Genomic DNA, 22,522 nt, shown 5'->3' on the forward strand with positions numbered 1-22,522 from the left:
GTTGGGTACAGAATCCAAGGTTGTCCAGGTATGGTTTGAAGTGGGTATGAAGAAATGCTAGATGGATCTAAAAGGCCAGAAATGAGTAAAGAGGAACAACTGATACAGTTTTTTTTAAAGGTACAAATTGTATTGATATACCATGTGTCTGAAAGACTGCCCTGATTTATTTTTCAAATAAATTGACTCATTGCTGAAGGGATGTTTTTAACAGCAGCTTCCCATGAACTAGTACTGAAGATGTTGGTGTATACATTGCAAAACCAAGTCTTGAGCTTTCTTCCTGAAATTAACACTGAAAGCAATTGAGCATCCTCCTCTGGCACTTAAATCACCCTAAGTGTCAATTAATAGGAACTTAAAAATCATTTTCATATAAACAGTCACAGTTCAGTTGCTTTATTTACATGAGCCATCAGAGACCATGGCAGCTTTGCGGAGATAGTGTTTTAACTGGAGGCTATGTTTTTACCATCAGATATCAATGTAATTTTTTTTTCTCTCTTCATAGTGAAAACATTGTTACAGTAAATGATGATGTTGTTTTCATGTGCCAGCCTTTATTGGCACTGGAGTGCTTTCTGAAGCCTGTTACTGTGGGTTTTTTTGTGCAAAAACATAGAGGTCTCATCTATACTGGTAAAATATTTATTAAAACAAAAAGAAGGATTTCCTACCAGTGCCAGTTCATGGAATTTATAGTTCATGGCATACACACAGCTTTGGTATCTCTCCTGCTTCATAGATTCATAGATGCTAGGGTTGGAAGGAACTCAACAGATCATCAAGTCCGACCCCTTGCCTAGGCAGGAAGGAGTGCTGGGGTCAGATGACCCCTGCCAGGTGCCTATCCAGCCTTCTCTTAAAGGCCGACAAGGTAGGGGAGAGCACCACCTCCCTTGGAAGCCTATTCCAAATTCTGGCCACCCATACTGTGAAGAAGTTCCTTCTGATGTCCAGCCTAAATCTGCTGTCTGTCAGTTTGTGACCATTGTTGCTTGTTACCTTAAGAGACGCCCTGGTGAACAGAGTCTCTGATCCCTTACTGTCTCCCTAATGAATTTGTAGGCAGCCACAAGATGACCTCTCAGCCTTCTCTTGTGGAGGATGAAGAGGTCCAGGTCCCTCAGTCTCTCCTCATAGGGCTTGTCCTGTAAGACCCTAACCATACAAGCCGCCCTCCTCTGGACCCTCTCAAGTATATTAACATCCCTCTTTAAGTACGACGCCCAAAACAGATGTAGTACTCTGACTGTGGTCTGACCAGTGCCACATAGAGGGGAAGTATTGCTTCCTTGGATCTGTTTGTCGTGCATCTGCTGATGCATGACAAAGTGCAGTTAGCTTTGCTGGTGATTGTCACACTGACAACTCATGTTCATCTTGGAGTCCACTATGACTCCAGGGTCCCTTTCTGCTTCTGTGCTGCTGAGAGGGTCACTTCCCAGCGAGTAGGTGTGATGAATATTTTTGTGCCCTAGATGCAGCCCTCTGCACTTGTCCTTGTTGTACTGAATCCTGTTGTGTACTGCCCACTTTTCTAACCTGTACAGGCCTGCCTGCAATCGTTCCCTACCCTCTGGAGTGTGCACCTCTCTCCACAACTTAGTATTGTCCTCAAATTTGGACAGGGTACACTTCACACCCACTTCCAAGTCACTGATGAAGATATTGAAGAGTACAGGTCCAAGGACCGAACCCTGTGGGACCCACTACCCACATCCTTCTAGGTCGATACTAACCCGTCTACTACCACTCTCTGGGTGCAACCGCTAAGCCAATTTGCTACCCACCGAACCATATAAACATCTATGTCACAGCCTCTTTATTTATAAGACTAGGATGAGATACCGTATTGAAGCACTTGCTAAAATCCAAGAAAATGACACCCACCTCTACTCCTGCATCTAAGCATTTTGTGTGTTTATCACATTTTATGCAAAATAGCAGGAAATTGTTAGAGCTTTCTTTTACACTGGGGGGCTGGCAAGCCATGGGCTGGACCATCCCAGCCCCAGTCTGACATGGGTTGGGTAGCTTTTGCAGCTCATCAGTGGAGGAAAGGGAGTTATCTGTACCAAGGTTAGGCAGCTGGGAGCTGAGTCCACACTACCACTGCTTCTCCCAGGCCTCCAACTCCCTAACTGCCCATGCCAATGCTGCTGCTGCTTGCTTCTCTAAACCCCCTGCTCCTTGATTACAGCATGGGTGCAGCTTCCGGCCAGTGGGTAACTGAGCTAGGGCTAGGCAACAGGAAGAAAATCTCTTACTCTGATTTTTAAATAATCTTGACTTTTGGCTTAATATAAAAGGTAATAGAGCTCTAATATTCTTTCTATTTGATCAGTCTGGTTCATTGATTCATATTTTAATCCTCCAGAGGCTCATAGCTAGCACAGGAAGCAAGCAACGCAGTAGGCTGTCCATCATGTCTCAACACCTCTGCACTGTTGAAAACTGTTTCATAATTCCAGGTCGAGCCTTTCTTCCAAAACCAGAGGTAAGTCTTCTTTGTACATTAACTTTGCTAACTGGACAACTGTGATTTATAGGTTCATCTGACTCTTTAGAATAACACCAACAGGTAGAAAGCATGAATAGTTTTACAAAGAGGATAGATCCTGGTATGTGCCAAGTGCTTGTATGTCCAATCTCAATGGAAGCTGCAAGGGGAGCAGTGCTTTACAGGACCAAGCCAAAGAGCAGTGTGGGCCTACCCCTGAATAAAATATTGGAGAAATAGAAAAGGGGCTTAGAGTTGAATTATATAACAACGCAGTAAGTTGAATAATGTAATAACAAGATATATGGAAAGACATCCAAGATGAAGCATATGAAAAGCTTTGGACTTGTTTAGAAAGGAGATGAGTAAGAGGAAATGGGATCAGTCTATGCAAAATAATAAATGCACAAAGAAGATAAATACCAAAAAAGGGGACAAGTGGTTAGCTATGTGGTTTGTTTGTTTCTTGGGAGGGGGTTTTTTTAAATTTTTTTTTGTTTGTAGTTTTTTTTAATGAATACATAGTGACTTCTGGCTTCCATGAAGTTATTGTCCTCTGGATTACCAGCTGAATTGCCTCCTTCCTTTCTTCCAATTAGTCTTGCCAAACACCATCTAGGGAGACATTTTCACTTTCTGGCCTTGTGTAATACAGGAGGAAGAGATTCAGCAGGAACCATGAAGCATCTGCTATCCCAGAATAGCTTGGATAGGGTACTCTTGTGAGAAGTGGTAAGTGAGTTGAGAGAGAGGATTTGAACCTGATTTTCTTTATATCCCGAGTAAATGTCCTAACCCAGTGGCACCCAACAGTCTGGCCCTGTGGGTTGGATGAGTGCTGTGGGGTCAGTCTGGGCCAGACCCTGTGTAGGGTTGATATATGGAGTTGGTCCATGGGTGTGATCCAACATGCCAGCCTGCGCACCAGGATCGAGCCATGCACTGGCGCAGTCCAGCATGCAAGGCCATGTTATCTGGCCTGCCAGATTCTCCATGGGTCCAGAAATTTGGCAGCATGAGAGTGGCAGTTAACGCTACCACTGGTCCCCTGCCACCACATTTTGCTGGATCACACAGCTCACATGGGCTGGAGGTTGAACGCTCCCGGCCTACGCAGTGGACTGTTGTATAAAAGGAGACAATGTTACATATTTCCCTCTAGCCACCATTTTTTTCCCAGATAAAACTATTTCATGAATTCAAGGAAATGTGTTTTTAATAAAACCTCACTTTTTGGTGAGTATGTGTGGAAGGTGGAGATAGTGGAAGGTGAGAGAGACCAAGATACCAGCCCTAAATTGAACAATTTTGACCTGGAAACCTTCAGTAATAAACATGGAATCCTAAAGCCATTTCTCCCCTGCCCCAGTAGTGTTGTGTAAGTCAGACTAATTTTTTTTTCAACTTGACCTTTTTCTGTAGTTTTATGTATCAGTAGAAACAGCTTAGGAAACAGTGTGTGCAGCCTGCAGACAGACAGCTAGTATAAATTGCTTCGGATTGCTGGCAGGACACGTAACCTCTGTACTCTGCCTCTCTTCACCTTCCTGTCACTGGAAGATCCCATGGGCTGCCCAAAAAAAGGTGTGCCAGGGGAGTGTCTCTTTCTAACATTGTTCTTCCCAGTCTCTTCTTAGTAACCAGCTGTTCTGTAACTGACCTGCTGAGGCTTCTCAAACTCTGTTTTCCTTCCCTTAGCCCATCTTTTGTTGTTGTAGTTCCCACACACCCCCTTTTTTTCCTTCCAGCTGGGCTATGATACTTCTCTTCTAGCCACTTAATGTCTATAGAGTGTTTGACCAACATAGTTGCTCCTTCTGCCCTCCATCACCATGTTCTCAACTTTGTCTCACTTACTACAAACTCCATTCAGAACTACCTGGGACATTTCTTGCCAACACAGGATAAAAACAGTGGCTCTGTAGGAAGCATCAAAAATCTGAAGTCTTTCTTTAAAAGATCAGAGTGTTTCGTTGCCCATGTTTAAAAAGTAAATGTAATGTGTCCTAACTCCCTTTTCATATATAAATGTGTGAACTATAGCCTCTAGGAAGCAAATAGACTTAGGACCAACATATTACCTTTTTGTCATGTGGTCCCTCTTCTCCAGTGATGGAGGCAAGTGAGTGGCATAGTGGAGCTAAAGTAATCAGAGCCCTGTGGGGACCCTTAGAATTGGGCATGTGTAAGCTAAGCAGCCAGCTCCCTCATCTTCCAGTCTTTCCTGTGCCAAACAGCTCAAGTAGATGAGAGAATCTAGCCCATAGACTGCTGCCAGGCAGTTTGCTGGCAGCTAGCTTTTAGCAGAATCCAGTCTTGTGATGACCTGATTCTCTTAAAGAATTTTGTATTTTTAAGGGTCTTCAAGTTAAGCTTTTATTTATTGAATAGTTATCTCTAAAGCAAATGCTGACTGTATTGAAAAAGTAAAAGCAGCATAGAAATCATTCAATGCAAACCTTTCACCATATTTTTTTTTTTTTTTTTTTACTTTTCTGTTTTCACTCCCTCCTTCCTTTTTTTCTTTTAATCCCCTGTTCTCTCCCCCCCCCGCCCAAGGAAAAGTTGATTAGCTCGTGGCCTGAATTAGGTATGCGTATTGTTTGTGGAGGACCTTTATTTTCTCAGAAAGCTGTTGAGATTCTTGAATTTTTATCTTTAATTCATAAGCCTTAACTTTACATTAGTAAACAAGGAACTTCAGGTGCTTTTCAGGTGGCATTAGCGAGGAGCCTTTCTGAGCAATTATTTTCCGATGCAACTATTGGACTTCAAATATGAGCAAATATTTTTCTTCTGCTTTTCTCTTAAGGTTTTCTTTATTCTTGTTTTCTCTACAGACTTTTTTTAAAGATTACTGATTTTTTTTTTTTTTAATTCAAGGCAGAGATGCTTGTGATTTGAATAGGAGTTGCAGATATTTATTAAAATAATATCTTTCAGAAATGTTGCTCTTTCAGAGAAAAAAAAAAAAAACCTTAGTGCCTCAAAAAAAACTGTACACCCCCGAAAGTTTACATACATTTTAATACAGCTGTCTTTAGAATAGTTTATAGTACTGCTCTGTTATATTTAAATAACTTTGACTTTGCTTATGGCCACGTCTGCACTACTGTGACTGCTGATCTAACACTGTTATCAGTGATTTTTGATAATATAGGCAGGAAACTCAAATAAGTAATTCTAAGTAATAGCATATAATACAACATGAAGTCTATACCTCCAGTTTCTTGCTAATGGATTTAAGACAGACTGTCAAGGTGTACAAAACCATCTCATTCTCTATAAAAGTCTATAATAAAAGAGGAAGCTTCACTCCTTCCTTGTCATTCAGATTTTGTCATATGTGATGCATACTAAATTAATCTAGGTTATGGCACAGTTTGCAGTTGTATTTAGTGAACTTCAAGCACTAAAAAATGAATATGGATAAATAAGATGCATTGTAGGACTTGAGTTAATTGCGAGAAACAGTTTCTACATGCTGGAAAGAAAGTTCTGAAGATACAGCAGCATAGATCAAATGAAGATGACAGAATACTTGTAAAATAACATGATGTCATTTGCTACTGCTATATGTGACAAATTTACTAGTGACAATAGGCCTGATCCAGATTCCACTGAGCTTGATAGGAGTCTTTCATTGGCCCTTGGATTTGGGTTTTGAATACTTAACAAGTAAATAACAGTAACTGAAAGGAAGGGTCTTGAGCATAAATGTTCCAAGCATTTCCTTAGTTGTGAGGATACATCTGTTGTCATGTTCCTCCTTAGACCTAACATTTATTTGTTTGGTGAAAGCTTAACAACAGTTGGAGACTGCCCAGCACTCATTTCTTTTAAAATAAAAATGGGACCCACAGCAGGTGGAGTTTTGGGGGAAGAGTGGGTATTTTTGGCAATATCTGAATGGCAATGTTAGTTCTTCGGCCACTGATATGCAGATATAGTGTGGCTGAGCTTTTTAAGAAAGCCAGTTACCATGGCAGTTGAAAACTGGAAATGAAATGCAGATGTGGCTGTTAAGAACAATAAATTGTGCTCCGCATAGAAGGAGAATTGGTTTTGTTTGCACTATAATTTAAACAAGATTCTGGGGGGAAAAATACCCATGTGGGTACATTACTGGTGCCTTGTTTTTGCTGAATAGATTTTTTTTTTTTTTAAAGCATATTTGCTGTACCTAGCCTTCAGGTTAATTGTATTGCCCTGTTTTAAATGATTCCTTTCTCTTCAGTAAATTTCGGTTTGGAAACCAAAGAAAACTTGATTTGAAAAATCAGCAAAAATAAACTCTGAACCATACGCTTATTTCCTACAGTTTTTCTCTCTGCTGATTTTGTTAAAAATAAAAGTAATTGCAGCCCTGACATAAGAAAAGTTAAGTATTGTTTTGATATATCCTTTAATCTAAAACAAACAAAGCCAAACTTGGCACAACAAAGCAGCAGCTGATAGACATAACTCTATTTACACATAGTCCTTTAGGTTGTAGCCTGCAGTGTTCTCTTGCTGTGTGCATGGGAGGTGCTGTTGCTTGGTGGGGTAAATCCATGGTCCCTGCTGCTTTTTAAAACAGGAAGTACAGAAGATCGCACCTGCGATGAACAGAAGCGCTGCTGAAATGAATCCTATGTAAACAGCTCCTCCTGGTTCATTTTTACTGCTCTCTGGTATTGTAGGGTCCATAAAATTTAAAATGATCTCTCTTGTGTACCAGGATGTTGGTACTAATCCAAAGATTCCTGCAAGGATGAAGCAGATCCCTCCAGCAAAAGAAGTGTGGCTTTTAGTATCCCTGTCCCCTCCCAACTTCGTGCATTTCATTCCAATTGTAGAGATGCAAATCCCAAAAACTGAGAGGATACAAGACAGTACCATGGTGGTCCGTGCAGTCTGGATGTAGACTGGGAGAGAGAGTACTGAATATTTCAGGGTACAGCTAAACATCCCGGTGCTATACCATGTGCAGTCCATCCAGAGCCCTTGCGTCTGTGTTACAGCTGTTATGATATTTGAACCCACATCTGCATTCACCTTCCAAGTGGGTAGTAAAGTGGCTGTAATGGCTCCAAAAACACCAAACAGGGCTAGAATAAAAGCAAAGAACTGTAGACCTCCTGATGCCATGATGAAGATCTGCTGTCACCTTTTGTCTGCCCGTTCCTCTTGTAAATATGTGCAACTTGCTGATAGCTTCCGAACCAAGGCTGTAGCCGTCTGTCTGTAATAGAAAAGAGGAGGGGGGAAGAGAAGGACAGGAGTAAAGAGAAGAAATCGGGAAACAAAAAAGCTTGCATTTGAAATTAGAGCTGTGTGAATGAGTATCTGGACGTGACCCTGCAGCAGATGAGAAGCCTACAGAACAGCTGAGCAGCTGTACACAAGGCATTGAACATAAATGATTACAAATGGACAGCATTTTAGAGATTGATCACAGGAAGAAGCTGCCTTTTTTTTACATCACTGAGCCATCAGCTGTAAATTGGTTCCTCAGTCATGTTTAACAGTAACAAACAAATTCTTAGCATATTAGGTGGAATAAATGTTGTAAATGAAATTATATAATTATTCAAGCAGATTATAAACAATAGTATATGGAGAAACTATATTTTATTCATCAAGTACTTGACCTTAATTATGCAAGGGGAATTAGCAAGCAGCACATTGATTAAAAATGGCCTCTACCTAGGCTGTTTAACAGTAATAATAGGTACTCTTCCAGCTAATAATACCGTCACCCAATGTCTAATTTTCAGAAGAAAGAGCAAAGAGGCTTTTAGTGATAGTCCCACAAACTGAAGAGTAATTGCTTTGTCATTCAGCCTACGTGTCTTGTCATTCTTTGGGTTTTATATAACTGCTTTTGTTGCAGGGTCTCTGGTATTTAAGGACTCTAGTCAATTAATTTAAATCTAGCCTGTGAGGTTCTGAGTGCTGGTGTGACCTGCTACCTACCTTCAGTAGCCACTGACAGGGGAGCTAAGGCTGTTTAGCACTTTATACAACTCTGAGGCTTAAAGTCCAGCTTGAGTTTTGGCCTGAAAATAAATATGTTTCTTAGTTACTTAACAACCATAAATTGTAATTTTAGTTGTAATGGAAAGAAAATCCCATAAGAACAGCTGATTCATACTGAGGGGTTTTTTTTAATTTACTGATCTCAAATCATTCTGTTTTAGAGGGAAAACAATGAAATCTGACACAGTTTACAATATAACGCTTGGATTAGATTTATGCCCATTATGGGTTACTTCTATAAATAATGGTGACTGCACTCGTTAAGGTTTTGTACAATAAACCTAATGCTGTGCCCTGCAGTAAGGCTTTCACTGACTTTAATAGAAATACAAGTGGCAAAGATCTCTTAGGTATTTGGGATTCCATGTGTATTCAGCAGAAATTACATGACTTTTTTTAACATACAGTAAATGCATGTTACTCCTGTTAACAGTTCTGCTAACAATGCCAGTGGACACATCCTATAATTAAAAAGAATATTCAGAACCCAGAAAAATAACAGAATCTGCCATTTTCTCAAATGTTATCCAGGGAGAGGATGGGGAAAGATCAGCATGTGTTGTCAGCATTAAAAACAATGAAAATTTTTGTTTGCTGGGACAGACTTATTTCTTGTCTTGCTGAGCTGAGACTTCTTTGCAAATCTTTTTTTTTTCCCTTTAAGAAAGCTCTGTTTGTACTTTATGAAGGAGTCCATGGTTTATGAACGAAAATATGTTTTCACAAGGGAGCCTATGTGCATCAAACTTTGTTATGCAAACCAATTATGTTGCAGATTAAAAGCTGTCTTTTAGGGAGAAAGACTGTCATGTGGGGGAAGGTCATATATACTCAAGTGAAACAAGTTTGAAATGTATGTTTTTAGCTATTTTGATAGATACTGCATATTCTATAGTATTTTATAAATACTTTAAAACAGTTAAGTAATTAGTGAAGAAATGTCATACCATGGAAAGGGATTGCAATAGTTTTTCATTTTCATTGTTTATCTTCAACAGAAAATTGTGTCCCCCCCATCCCCTCCCCCCAAGTAAAATTATTTTTCTAACTTGCCAACTTTGAAAATTCAGCTTTGGATCTGAATACCAGATCTTGCTCTATGGGTTGCTCAAAATCCACAGCAGTAAAGAAGCTATAGTTACATCTTTATTCCAATTCAGGTATATATTTCTTGGGCACAGGTGTCTCTGTTCTGGACAACACTTCCTCATGTGCAGTAAGGGAAGTTTAGGGTAGATATTGGGAAGAATTTTCTCACTAGGAGGGTAGTAAAACACTGGAACGGGTTACCCAGAGAGGTTGTGGAATCTCTATCCTTGGAGGTTTTTAAGACTCGGCTAGATAAAGCTTTAGCTGGGAAGATTTAGTTGGGGATGGTTCTGTTCTGAGCAGGGGTTTGGACTAGAAGACTTCCTGAGGTCCCTTTCAACCATATAGATCTTTAGAAGGAGACTGGATGCACACCTTACTGGAGTTATTTAACCCCAACAGTCTTTCCTGCCCAGAGCAGGGGTGGCTGGACCTAATGATCTCACAAGGTCCCTTCCAGCCCTATGAGTCTGTAAGCCCTAGTTTTCTATGTTTCTTTGTGTTTAAATTCCATTGGCATACATTTAAACACATGCTGTCCTAATTAAAGATGCTTTCTGAAGTTGGGAACCCTAGTTCTTTTGATGGATGAGCTGGAACAGAAACCAGTTCAAGCTCCTATATCTATGGTAGTAGTGCAAACTGATCTCACAAAAATACTAATAAAAACCACCAACATTTTACCTTAAAGAGAGACTGTATCATTTTGGACACGTGCAGGAAATAGTTCTGCTGTGCAGGGATGTGTCATTTTTCTGAATCTGACTATACACACATTTGCTGAATGTTCTGGTACTCTGCGTTATGCTGACAGTGAGGAGTGTTTTTCATTCATATTAAAGATAGAGGGGCAAACTACAGTCCCCAAAACTAGAGCACTCAAAAGTAATGTAATGCCATGGGAATGTGCCTATGAGGACAGACACAAGTATACCTAAAACAGTTGAATCATCTGGATGACAGAAAAAGGAGGTGGCATCTGCTTCTATCAGTCATCCCTAGTAAAAAAAGCTTGGAGTTTATAGACAAGTGTCAAGAGTCGCTGAAGGAAGCTGGGATAAACTCAAGGAAGCTTGACCTGTGAAATAGGTTCGTTGGGGTCCTTTATCAAAGCAGTGGAGAAAGGATGGCCCCCTACAGTACTGCTTCTCAAACTTGCAGCCACTGGTAACGTTTTGTTTTATTTTTTTTTACTATGTACATCAAAAGGCTAACCATAACATCTGACTTTTAAATGTAACAAGTCTGGGGAAAACTTACAGTAATAATATGGAGGCAACACCACTTTCTGAAATAAAATGCTCTTATTTTTTTCTGTGTTACAAAGAGGGTATGTCTACATGAGATGCCTTACTGCTCAGCAGATTAATTTGTTGCACAGTAAAGTATCACCATCTATACATGCATGGCAACTAGGGTGCAGTAACCTAATTTACTGGGCTGCCAAATAGTCCCGTCAGATAAAAGTGGAATCTGGCAGCACAGTCGATTACTGTGCTTAAATACACGTGTAGACAGTGACATTGGGATTAGTTTACTCTAGCTCAAATTGACCCAGAATATAGTCAGTTGCATTAAATGCACATGTAGATGTGTCCAGTGAAATCACTTTAGATCAGTGTCTGCCTTTGTTGAGACTCCCACTAAAGACTGCTATGCATGAATCAAGAAATCCTCTAGTTTTTGCAATATGTAGGATTAGATGATAAAAATCTCCATGGCTTATGGCATGATTTTAGTCTTCTTACAGGGTATTTTCATCTCTTCTTCCATATAACAGATGCATTTAACCAAGCAGTTACGGGCAGTTTACAGTGCTTCTCTAAACAAGCCAGTGTCGGTAGTTCAAGCCATCACAGAAAAACTTCCCTGTTTTTAGAATCTCTTCTCTTTGCTCAGACTGTCAAGACTTGTTCCAGCAAATGACATTGTATGCTTGCTGTGTCAGAACCTTCATTAGCTTCCATTTGCAGAGCTGATTTGCCTGGCTGAATCAAAGCTCTCATTTTTTAGTTGCATCGTGATCAACGGATTAGGATCTAGAGCTACAAACCTTTTTTTTAAATTCATTTTCTTTTTTCTGACATATCCAAACTTGCAAACATCACTACATAGTGCTGCTAACAATAGTTGCACATCTTAATTAATAGGTGTACACTCAGTTATAGGCATGATAAAACTTAGTACAAACACTATAAGCTGTAATGAAAATACTTTCATCTTAAATTTCTGTTTGTGTAGCACTTACTGCTGAATGTGAGGTCTGAGATGTTTTCTTCACTGTAGATGCCCTGGAGAAATATAGTTTCTCTTCAATGGAAAGATCTCTGTTCCTCATAGAAACCAGCATTGGCGTTTTATTAAACAAAAATTGCTTTGAGTATTTTTTCCCCGTCTTCTACAATGCAGCATTACTGCTCATTCCCTCTCTTAGTTCCATCTAGCAGAGAATAAAGGACGACTTTGTTTAATGAGTTGTATTGGAGAAATACTCTGTTAGTGAGGCAACTCAGAGAGATTATAGGAAAAACACATGTAAACCCTTAGTCCTAAATACATAATGATATCCAGATCCCATGATGAAAATAACAAAGATTGGTACATGCAGGGAAATCTTTAAACTAGGAAATTTAGAGATGTGTATTAAAAGGAGAGTTTAGAATAATGGAACAGAGACAAAATAAAGGAGTATTACATCATAGATAATTTTATAAAGAATTTGCATTTCCTAGTAAGTTTTCAATGCATTTGAATTAAATGCTTGAAAACTAGCGCACAGTTCTGTGCGACTTACAGGTTTTACATACCTCTCATTGATAACTTTTAGCTCTCTAGAACTTCTTTTGGTGGGTTGTCATTCCATGAATTTAGATAAATGACTGGAGAAGGAAAGCATGGTAAGGAGGTTTATATAGTGAATGCAGAGAATAGTGGCAAAATGGCCTGAACAAATCAATGCAGCAAAGAAGGTACACTTAAGAAGAAAACCTTGCTGATTCTGCAATGAAATAAATACAGGTTATCCATATAATTTCAGTGCTGTGCAGGGCTTGTTTGTGTCATGAGATTTTTAGAGAGCTTAAAGTACTTTTTCATTCTCAGTGGTTAAAAAAGAACATCAGGGGCTGTGTCATAACCTAAGATGCTTTCTATTGCAATGAAGGTTTATAAAGCATTACTCAAAGGTTGGACCATAACATTATCATTATAACTTGGAAGTTGGCACAGCTTCTGTTGAAGCGCTGGTTCTCACCTTCATAGAGGCAAGGCACCCCTCCCCAGCTTTTTTCAATTTGGTGGCATCCTTGGTCGAGAACCACTGCTGTGGTGCCTTGGCTTACCTCAGTGGTTCTCAGCCATGTGCCACTGCCTCCAGGTAAAAGTACTCTAGGTGCCTAGTGTACAGCCAAAATGGGAAGCACTGCAGCACATGTGCGCTGTCGTGGCTCATTAGCTAGTTCTGTGATGGGCCCAGAGCAGGGAGGAGAGCTGTATGCCACAGCACTTCTCTGCATAGTGTGGCCCAGTAACAGAGGCAGATGAGGTCTGCTTGCTTTAGGCTCATCAGAGCACCCTAATGAGGCAGGGTGTTTTTATGTGTATATGCTATAGCCCTCCCTCATTTGGCTGTGGACAAGGCACAGGAGGCACTTTTTACCTGTCTCTGCCCGTTGTGGAACCCCAGTTGAGAAACCACTGTATTAGAGTGTGAGCTATCATGTGACAACTCAGCACGTGTTGATCCATAAATCAGTGACCTACTTATGCTTAAGATTTAATTAAAGCTGGACCATTTTGTTTCTTGATTGTCTAGATGTTTTGCTGTCTTTTTGTATTATTCCTAATAAACCCAGTTTTAAATGTTTTGGGATGAGTTGCAGCAGATATCAAAATGCATCGACCTACTTGAGAAAGGCTTAGTGTTATGCTACTGTCTTAGGGAGAAATCAGAGGAAGTTAAGTTCCAGAAGGCAGAAGAGGGACAAAAAATTGTTTTTCTGGGCTGAGCCTGTTCTTGACCGCATTGATGTCAGTGGAGTTGCATGAATACAGAGCTGGTGTTACAGCTTAGCAAAGATCTTTGGTGTTAGAGGGATGTCACAGCTGGGAGTTGCCATGGCTGGACATGAATGACACCTCTGTATTAGAACATGTCTAGTTTTGAGAAACTTGGATAGTTCCTAAATATTTAGCTGGCTTCTAGCTGTGCGGTAGACCAATTAAAAAAAAACAAACCCAAACTTAGAGGAAAGTTGACTTGATGGCTTATGTAGAGTGGGGGCAGTTCATTCTAGCCAAGTTTTAACTAATTTTGCCTACATTTCTGTTTATGGTTGAGCAAACTGAAGGCTCTGAAAGGGTTTTCTAAGGTCACGGTTAACACTGGTGTGCTTCAAGATATGTGTTGCCCATCGTGTGATTGGTGGTGCTTGCCCTTGCCCTAAGTGGCAGAATAGTGAAAACTCTGTTCTTTTTTTTGCTTTCATTTCTTTGTTTTTATCAGGAAAGTAATACATAGACCTAAGCTACATTTTGTGTTTGTGACCTCTAAGTTATGGTAGGGACAGGATCTCTGTTGAATTAGAAGCACTCTTAAAGAGCTAGGGATGCTCATAAATGGCTTTAATCTTGTTAATAACAATTACTTTTATTTTAGCCAACCATTTTTAGCTTTTATTACTATTATAATTTATTTGTGATACTATTAGTAATTATTTCTCTTACTGTAACACTTGGAAAATAAGAAAAAAGACAATAATATCAAGAAATAAGGTAGTGTATTCTAAGTGCACTTGTGTACATTATACTGGTTTTCATAATTCCAGCCTTTTAAAAATATGCACGAAACAAGGAACAGGATAATAATGTATGTAATTTTAAAGGAGTGTCCAATTACAAGGAAAAAACGTTTTTCGATATCTGTTGCCATAGTAACGAGGCAGCTTTCCTGGGGTTCTAAAGAAAACGGTGACTGTAATGGAGCGAATGCTGAAAAGTGCTTTGTTTTTTCCAAAGCAGAAAAAATATTGTTGATTAGCCTTAAGATGCTAAATGTACTCCCTGTCTAAAGAGCCAATTTTCTCCTAAATTGGAACTTCCATCTTCCCTACCTCCCCAACTCCTGAAATTGTTTAGTCTGGTTTATGTCCTAAATTCAGTTTTAAGCAGACACCTAATTTGAGCCCTCACTAAATGTATTTAGATAACTGATGATGCATATAAAGCAGGTATTGGAGTATCCAGAAAAGACACTTGCATGTCTAGGTTGTTGTTGCATGCACATTTTTTGGCTGAAGCATGAAGTTTTGGGACCAGTTACACCAGAGGTGAGCAAAATGCGGCCCAGGGGCCGGATGCGACCCACCAGGCCATTCTATCTGGCCTGCGGAGCCCCTAAAAAGTTCAGAAAATTAATAATCTGCCCTGGGTTGCCTGTCATGCGGCCCTCGATGGCTCGCCAAAACTCAGTAAGTGGTCCTCTGCCCAAAATAATCGCCTGGCCCTGAGTTACACTGTTGGGACTTTTAAAGGGAAAAAAAATCTTGAGCAATGAATTCTTTTCTGAATGTGCATTTGTATATTTATATCAAAATAACTGCCAGCTCAGGTAGTCTCTGACAGACCTGTATTAGGTACTGCAGAAACAGATGTAAAGCATATATATGGCTCCCCATTCTCTGCAAAGAGCACCTTAGATTTCATAGACATTAGGGCTGGAAGAGACCTCGGGAGATCATCGAGTCCAGCCCCCTGCCCAAAGGGCAGGAAGTCAGCTGGGGTCACAGGATCCCAGCAAGATAAGCATCCAATTTACTCTTGAAGGTGTTCAGTGTAGATGTTTGAACCACCTCCGCTGGCAGACTGTTCCAGACCTTGGGGGCTCGGACAATAAAGAAATTCTTCCTTATGTCCAGCCTGAAACGGTCTTGCAGGAGTTTGTGACCGTTCAACCTCGTCATCCCTTGGGGCGCTCTGGTGAACAGACGTTCCCCCAGATCCTGGTGGTCACCCCTGATAAACTTATACGTGGCCATCAGATCACCCCTGAGCCTGCGCTTTTCCAGGCTAAAGAGCCCCATAGCTCTCAGCCTGTCATCGTAAGATCTGTTTTCCTGACCTCTGATCATGCACGTGGCTCTCCTCTGGACTCTCTCAAGCTTCTCCACATCCACCTAGGCACTCTTAGTGACTCAAGTGACTGGTAGATTGATTTTCAGAGGCACCTAAGTCTCCCCATAGACTGTACAGTATAGGGATCCTAGATGCCTTAAAACAGTCAGACTTGCCTTGCCTCGCAGGTCAAATCCTAGACTTAAGCATGTGAATACCTAGATGCATGTGCCTCTGAGACTGAATTGGATTTCGACATTAGTGCCTAGAGGCCCCAGTGAGGGTTAGGGCTCTATTTGCTGTTTTGTTTGGGTTCATGATTGTCTGTTTCTTGAATATCTAAATAGAAAAGATGGATAAAAGGTATAAGTAGAAATGGAGACAATGAAAAAGTGGTGTGACCTACTCAAGATAACCGCCACTAATGTTGGTGGAATAAATAGACCCAGTGTGTCACAGGTGATGCTATAACTCCATTGGTGTACACACTAAATAAATAGGCAAGTTTCAAGATTTTGAGTAGTGTCCTCAGCCTGCTTAGTCTGTGGCAACAATTACTGTTAGAAATCTATCTAAATACACAAACAGTTAAACACAGTTAAAGTATTAGAAATATAAAGCTGTGAATATGTGTTCCAGTTTAATGATCCCCATTTCCTTTCTTTTTTAGCTGTCCAGGGCTTTTTTGTGGAAAACTTGGGTTTTTTTCCTTTTTAGTATTAAAGATGTTGTTAGTGGTCCCTTTTGAGGAAGAGTGGGGAAAAAGTTAGTTGAAATGGTTTGGACCTGTTGTTTGTTTTTAAAACGTGCACATTAATATAGTCTTTTACTTCTAAACAAGTTTATGTGATGGTTTAAGCTGCACCTTTGATATCTTGGACAACTTAGAGTGCAGGCCTCTGCACATCATCATATAGTAGGTTAGTGGGAGAGCCAGACTGGAATCCAAAGTGTCCATCCAGCCACTCATCCCAGGTTGCATTCACAGAACCGCACTGCATTTTTCTATAATCCTCTGTGTTACCTTTTCCAGCTGTTGCATCTTTTTGAAGTAGAGCAAGTAAAATTCAGTGCTGTTGAAGTTCCAGGCATAACACCGCCCATATTATGGAATTATATTTTCAGTGTTGTTTTGTAACCTTTATCAGTCTGAAGTGTTATGTGACCCCATATTCTTAGCATAATTTTAATTGAGCAGTACTTGTTAATAGAGAATAAGTTAGCATTTGAGGAATTCAAATATTCCCTTTGGGTGTGCTTATCCTTGTATTTGTTTCCATTGGTTTTCTTATAAGCTGGGTTTAAAAAGTCCTTCTGAAGCTCTTCACAATCCATTGTACTCTTGACTCAAATAATTTTGTGGCCTTACTGTCTACCCTTACTTGCAGAAAATTAATAGGCATAATACTAACAGAGATCTTTTGGTCCCCTTCTATTAACCTCTTTCAAGAACTGATTGACAAAACTTTTAACTGTCTTTTTTTTCTGTGGTATAAACAACATTTTACCTCTCATCCCTTTACTGCTTGAAGCTTGCCTACACACACACACACACACATTGTATTTGGATCTGACTGGGATGTGCCAGTGCTTCTGCTGGGACCAAAACTAAGGGCCTTGCATATCTGCTCAGGGTCAGACCAATTTTTGTATTTGCGGTCAAGGAGGAACTTTATCCCATGGTCAGATTGGTATGGCCCTCCACCCGAGATCTCTTGAGAGGTATATTGACAACGTTTAATAAAACCAGGATGTTAGCTGCCATGGTTCCCTTCTTTACCTGTAACAGGTTAGGCTGCTACATCTCTGTATTAGGGTTGCCTGTAGTCTTGTAGAGTTAAGTTTATGGTTTGTATAGGATGGTTTGGATTGGGTTGATTCTGCCTCAGGCAGGGGGGTGGACTAAGTGAGGTCCCTTCCAGTCCGACTTGTCTATGATTCTATGATTGTTTTACATATGCCACCATAATTAAATAATAGAGTACCCTAAGTGTGGAAGCAGGCGTACTGATATGAAGATGCTCCTCCCATTTATGTTTTCTATATTAGAACAAGCTATTCTGTTATAAGATACCTTTATAATACTGTGATTTGGTCTTATACAACTCTCTTGGTCTCTCTTTGGTTCTCCTAACCAAAATTGTCACACCAGTCCAAAAGCTGCGTAGACCTGGCCCTTGGTTTCTTTAAATATTCTTGTTGTTGATTCTTAATGAGAATTGTAACAGGCTGCGGCACTGCTTTTTACAGAACCTGTTTGTAAGTTCTGGTCACATCTTCCTGATCTAGTTATTTTATAACTCTCATAAACATTTTATTCAGTGAATTTATATAATGATGAAAAGAGACTATTTTTAAACCCCACTATTACTTCTCATGGTTTCATTTTGTTTTGGTTTTCTTCTTCTTTTAAAGGCAAGTAAAGTATACAATTGCCTGATTTGGAGTATGCTTTTAGTAAAAGATGAGGTGTTTTTACAGCTTGGCCTATTTGTTGTTAAAATATCATACTAATTCAGTACCATTTTTCAGCTTTGTCCTCCCCACAGGAATGTGTTACATTTATTGTTGCATTTAATATTGCTTATTCTCTTGCTATTATTTTTGTAACAAGCCACCAGTATGTTACTCAAAGATATATTAAAAGCAGCCTCTTTCTCCTGGTCTTACTGTGATCAATAAGAGACCAGTGGATTAATATGGAAAGGTAAATTTGTGAATAGCCTTGAAGATTAAGGCAAGACATTTTGAGATGAAATTTCACACTGGAATTTTAATAATTAAAATGTGTTATTTCACCGTGATATCATTAACCACTAATGAGTCTTCCAACCATTCATGTATCTTTCCTTATATTATGGCAAAAAGATATGAATCTCTCTCTGGCCCCTGCTATACATTACATATATTATGCAATTATCTGGTGAATCACAGAATAAATTTAGACTGGCCACAAGTGTCGAGTAATTACCACACAATTAACCAGTTAATTGCACAATAAATTTAAACCAGCCACATGTGCAAAGTAATTATCAAATCATAAAAATGACTATCCAGCTACAAAGTTAGTGCTTGAAAATGGTTTCTAGCCACCTTTAATTTGAACATGTAGCAGGGCCCTCTGATTCCCATCACCTAACCCACTGGTATTGGAACAGTAAGAATGTACAGTGGAAAAGACAAAAAGGAAGAGGCTCCAAATATATGCCCTAGGCCCTGATATCTCATATTTTATATGCTTGTATAGGTGGATGTGGCAGTTGTGCATTTTATCCCTTTGGTGGAGCCAAAGATACAGCAGCCCTTTAAACTGGTGGAAAAGGTTGTTCGAAGTGTTTTCCAGTTCAGAAGAAAACACTGCTGGCGAGGAGTAGGGTAAGGAATGGCTTTTACAAAAACTTCTTTTTAGAACAATGTTACTGTATTATTTGTAATAACAACTACTGAGAGGACTAATAAATACATTCCTTGGAAAATATTTTTGAGTTTGTCCACTGTATACATTTGTTCTGCTCATAGTTCATCAGGTCCCAATAATGTTGCATGAATGCAAAAACATAGAAATTTGTCATTTTCTTTAAAACAACTTGCTAATGGAGATTTTTAAGAATATTAGTAAATGACCCAGATATGGGGTTGCCCAGATTACAGCAGTTCTGACAGAGAACATCACTGTGGAAAATATCTGCACCGTTTCATACATGGCTCTCATGTTAAGGCTGGGGGTTGAATCACAAAGGCAGCATCTAGCTGTTTTCTTCAGTTCCATAACCAGACAATTCTCTAGCCAGATCTCAGGCTTTCGGAAGGTCTCTAAGGGTAGAAACAGACAGTAGCTCAAATTCAGAGCAAATAAGACCTCCCTACCCTTTGTACCACATGACAGGAAAATCAGTGGCACGATAAAGACAGTCTGCCACTTTATTGCAGTGCATGTCTATTACCTTGTGGCGCTTTCCCCACTCAGCTGCTTTCCATGCTGCCCCAGACCTGCAGCGTGGGTCTGGAGCAGGGGGGAAAGTGCTTCCCCATTCCAGCAGCCCTGTGAGGCTGGCTGAGTTGGGGGAACACCCAGCATCCCCACTGTCTCAGACCCACAGGGTTGGCCAAGTGAGGAAGCACTTTCCCCCTGCCCTAGACATACAGCATGTGTCTGGGGCAGTGAGGAAATCACATCATCCCTTATCCCACACCAAGGGTGGGACAAAAAAAGAAAGCATGTTTCATCCAGGGAAGCAAATCAGCAATGCTGCGAGACATCTTGGTACAGCTGAATCACTCCATTCAGCAATGTCTGTTTCTAGCCTAAGTTACCCATTTATTTATTTATTTTACCCATTCAAAGAGGGCCATAGCAGGTCCCATAACCTCACGCTGTGCCATCACCCCATATAAAAAACACTGACAAGGACAAAAGGCAATTTTCCTCACCTCCCCTTGGAATATTAGAACTTTCCTCTTGGACTCGACCAGCACATACTGCTGCTCACAATATATTTTAACAGCATCTGGATCCGTTGCTCACATTCTTAGATCTTTATTAGAAAGTTTTGGCTTTATTTTTTAAAAAGCTGACAAGTTGAATGTTATAGTGCCAAGAGCTTCAAATACTAGCAGAGCAGACTGATGAACTGAGCACCAACAAGTGTTCTCCTGGTCATCTGGCTATTGTGAGGTCTGAGAGCAGGAATTAATTAATACCTCTCTGCCCCTCGATCTGCTGGTTTGGGTGGGGAGGTGCAAAGCCTCTGTTTTCCTTGTCCCAGTCAGGAGGGTGCTTGGCCATCCTCAGCCGTCTCCACAGGCAGAGTGCCATATGCAAAAAATTATTCAGTGCAGTTCAAGGGCTGAAAATAGCAGTTTCTTGTTGGTCTTTCCCTCTGAAATTGGGAGACTAGAGGCCTGAAGTGCTCTGGGCAGGAGGGTATAAGTGAGGGCCATAGATGTGGTATGTATGGTCCTGAAATGCTCCAAGTTGGAACAGAATTTGGAGCATTTGAAGTATACATCTCACCAGGTCCTGTGAAAAGACTTAGAAATCAGCATTTCTTGTTCAGTATCTAATTTCTGACACTGCTCTACAGTCTTCTAAAGGGGAAAAAAATCTGCATTTTTTTGTTTCAGTTGCAGCTTAACATGCTGTAGCCCTGCCTCTAGTATGTAATTAGAGAAACAATCCTCTTATGATTCAGCTGACCAAAGGAAATTAGCAAATTGTAGTGTACAGCTCAGCAGTCCCAATGAGAAGATATTTTACATGGTTATATGAAACCAGGGTAGCAGGAGTAATGTGGTTGTGTGTAAAGGTATGAAGAAAATTTGATGCACAAGATACTTACAGGCAAGGTAAACAGAAAAAGTTATTAATAAAGCATGATTTGAGTTACTTTTCAGTTCTGTTTATAAGTTGGCCAAAATTCTTTAGGTTTCAATTTAGAGGTTCAACTGTCTAACATGAATAGCTCAAACTGAAGTATTATCGTAAAGCCAGGGCATTTTCTCCCTTAAAGTGATATGTGAGAGTACTGTTTAAGGAGGACTACTGCTCTGGGAGAAGATCCTGCTGAATAATATACCGAGGTAATAAGAATATTTTGACCTAGGCACCTTGAGTAGCTCATACCCCCAAGAAAAGCAGTCTGTGTTCCCTTATACAATTTCTTTCCTTTCCGTTCCAGTAAATAATTTCCTCTAATGTAGAGACCTCTTTATAGTTTCTAGGGTCAGAAGGGACCTGAACAGATTGAGTCCAACCCCCTGTCCTGGGAAGGAATGAGTGCTGGGAGCATAATGCCCCAGCCAGATGTCTATCCAACCTCCTCTTGAAGTCCCCCAAGGTAGGGGAGAGCACCCTACCAGAGCCTGGCAGTCCTAACCGTTTGTTTCTACTATGCTCTTAACATGAAGCCCAGAGAAGCTTTGGGCTATCGAGGGTGTGTTCCCTGGCTTTTTGCTATAGGTAAACATCATGGTGCTCCCTGGATGCTTTTAGGGATTTGGCAAGGGACAGATAACTGAGTCAAGCACTGAGAGGAGTAACTGTCAGTAAAAGGTCTGGCTGGGAGATGGGGGAGATACGGTCAAGTAGTGGGGGGGCAGGACACACCAGGAGTTGTGGTCTTCAGAAGTCCTGATCAAAACTTCACTCAACAACGTATAACCTACCTTTTCACAGCAACCTGCAGTGCCTGCCCAAAGCCACTAGAAATGAGCCTCTATGTATTTGGTCCTAGTCAGGTTTTTAAAGGATGCACATTGCTTGCACTGAGTGGGTGCCTGCATCTTTTTGTAAGTAGGCAAAGTGTGTTCAGGGGTTAAAGCTGGGTCCTCCCTGCTCCCAATTTAAAATTGTTACAAGATTAATGGTTGGGGCGGGGGTTTCCCCCTTAGTCTCCTGTAACACTCTTGAAACATTCTCCATCCTTGTTTTCAAAAACTTCCTGAAAGCAACCTGATCAGCAATGCATTTCAGCTTTCTGGAGCACAGGGACATTTTTTCTGCAGAACACTTGATGGTGCTTCTGTTGATGACTCCTTGGAATGAGGTTTTGGGACAAGTTTTGATTGTTGCTAAAGGACCACATATGTTTCAAGTCTTAAATAACAGTGCAATCCTTTACATTAATCATAATGCTGTAGAGGTTTGTTCTGTTGTAGCCATGGCATGGGCCCTAATTATGTGTGTGCTGTCTGCTCTTTGGCTCTTCTGAGTGGCAGTGTGGTACATGCACAGAGGGAGCAGATAATTTGAAATTTGAAACGGAATAGTACATTTTCACATGGGGGCATGGAGAGACA

The 22,522-nt window shown here is 40.4% G+C and overlaps 2 protein-coding genes across 3 annotated transcripts in view; one reads left to right on the forward strand and one right to left on the reverse strand.

Annotated features, from left to right (window-relative positions):
- Positions 1 to 22,522, forward strand: part of TFB1M (transcription factor B1, mitochondrial) — a 50,069-nt gene that overhangs the window by 25,826 nt on the left and 1,721 nt on the right. For both annotated transcript variants that reach the window (XM_019550048.1, XM_019550050.1), the window contains exons 6-7: positions 2,381 to 2,500; positions 18,972 to 19,099. In XM_019550048.1, the coding sequence (XP_019405593.1) occupies positions 2,381 to 2,500; positions 18,972 to 19,099 (248 nt within the window). The remainder of the gene's footprint in view (positions 1 to 2,380; positions 2,501 to 18,971; positions 19,100 to 22,522) is intronic.
- On the reverse strand, positions 5,513 to 13,269 carry CLDN20 (claudin 20). Its single transcript, XM_019550051.1, has 4 exons — positions 12,421 to 13,269; positions 11,862 to 12,053; positions 8,462 to 8,544; positions 5,513 to 7,727 (listed from the first exon to the last, which is right to left on the reverse strand). The coding sequence occupies exon 4, from the start codon at positions 7,631 to 7,633 to the stop codon at positions 6,974 to 6,976; it is 660 nt and encodes a 219-aa protein (XP_019405596.1). The 5' UTR covers positions 7,634 to 7,727; positions 8,462 to 8,544; positions 11,862 to 12,053; positions 12,421 to 13,269; the 3' UTR covers positions 5,513 to 6,973.

Source organism: Crocodylus porosus, unplaced genomic scaffold (assembly GCF_001723895.1).
Source record: "Crocodylus porosus isolate Cpor-Errol unplaced genomic scaffold, CroPor_comp1, whole genome shotgun sequence".
Lineage (NCBI taxonomy): Eukaryota > Metazoa > Chordata > Crocodylia > Crocodylidae > Crocodylus > Crocodylus porosus.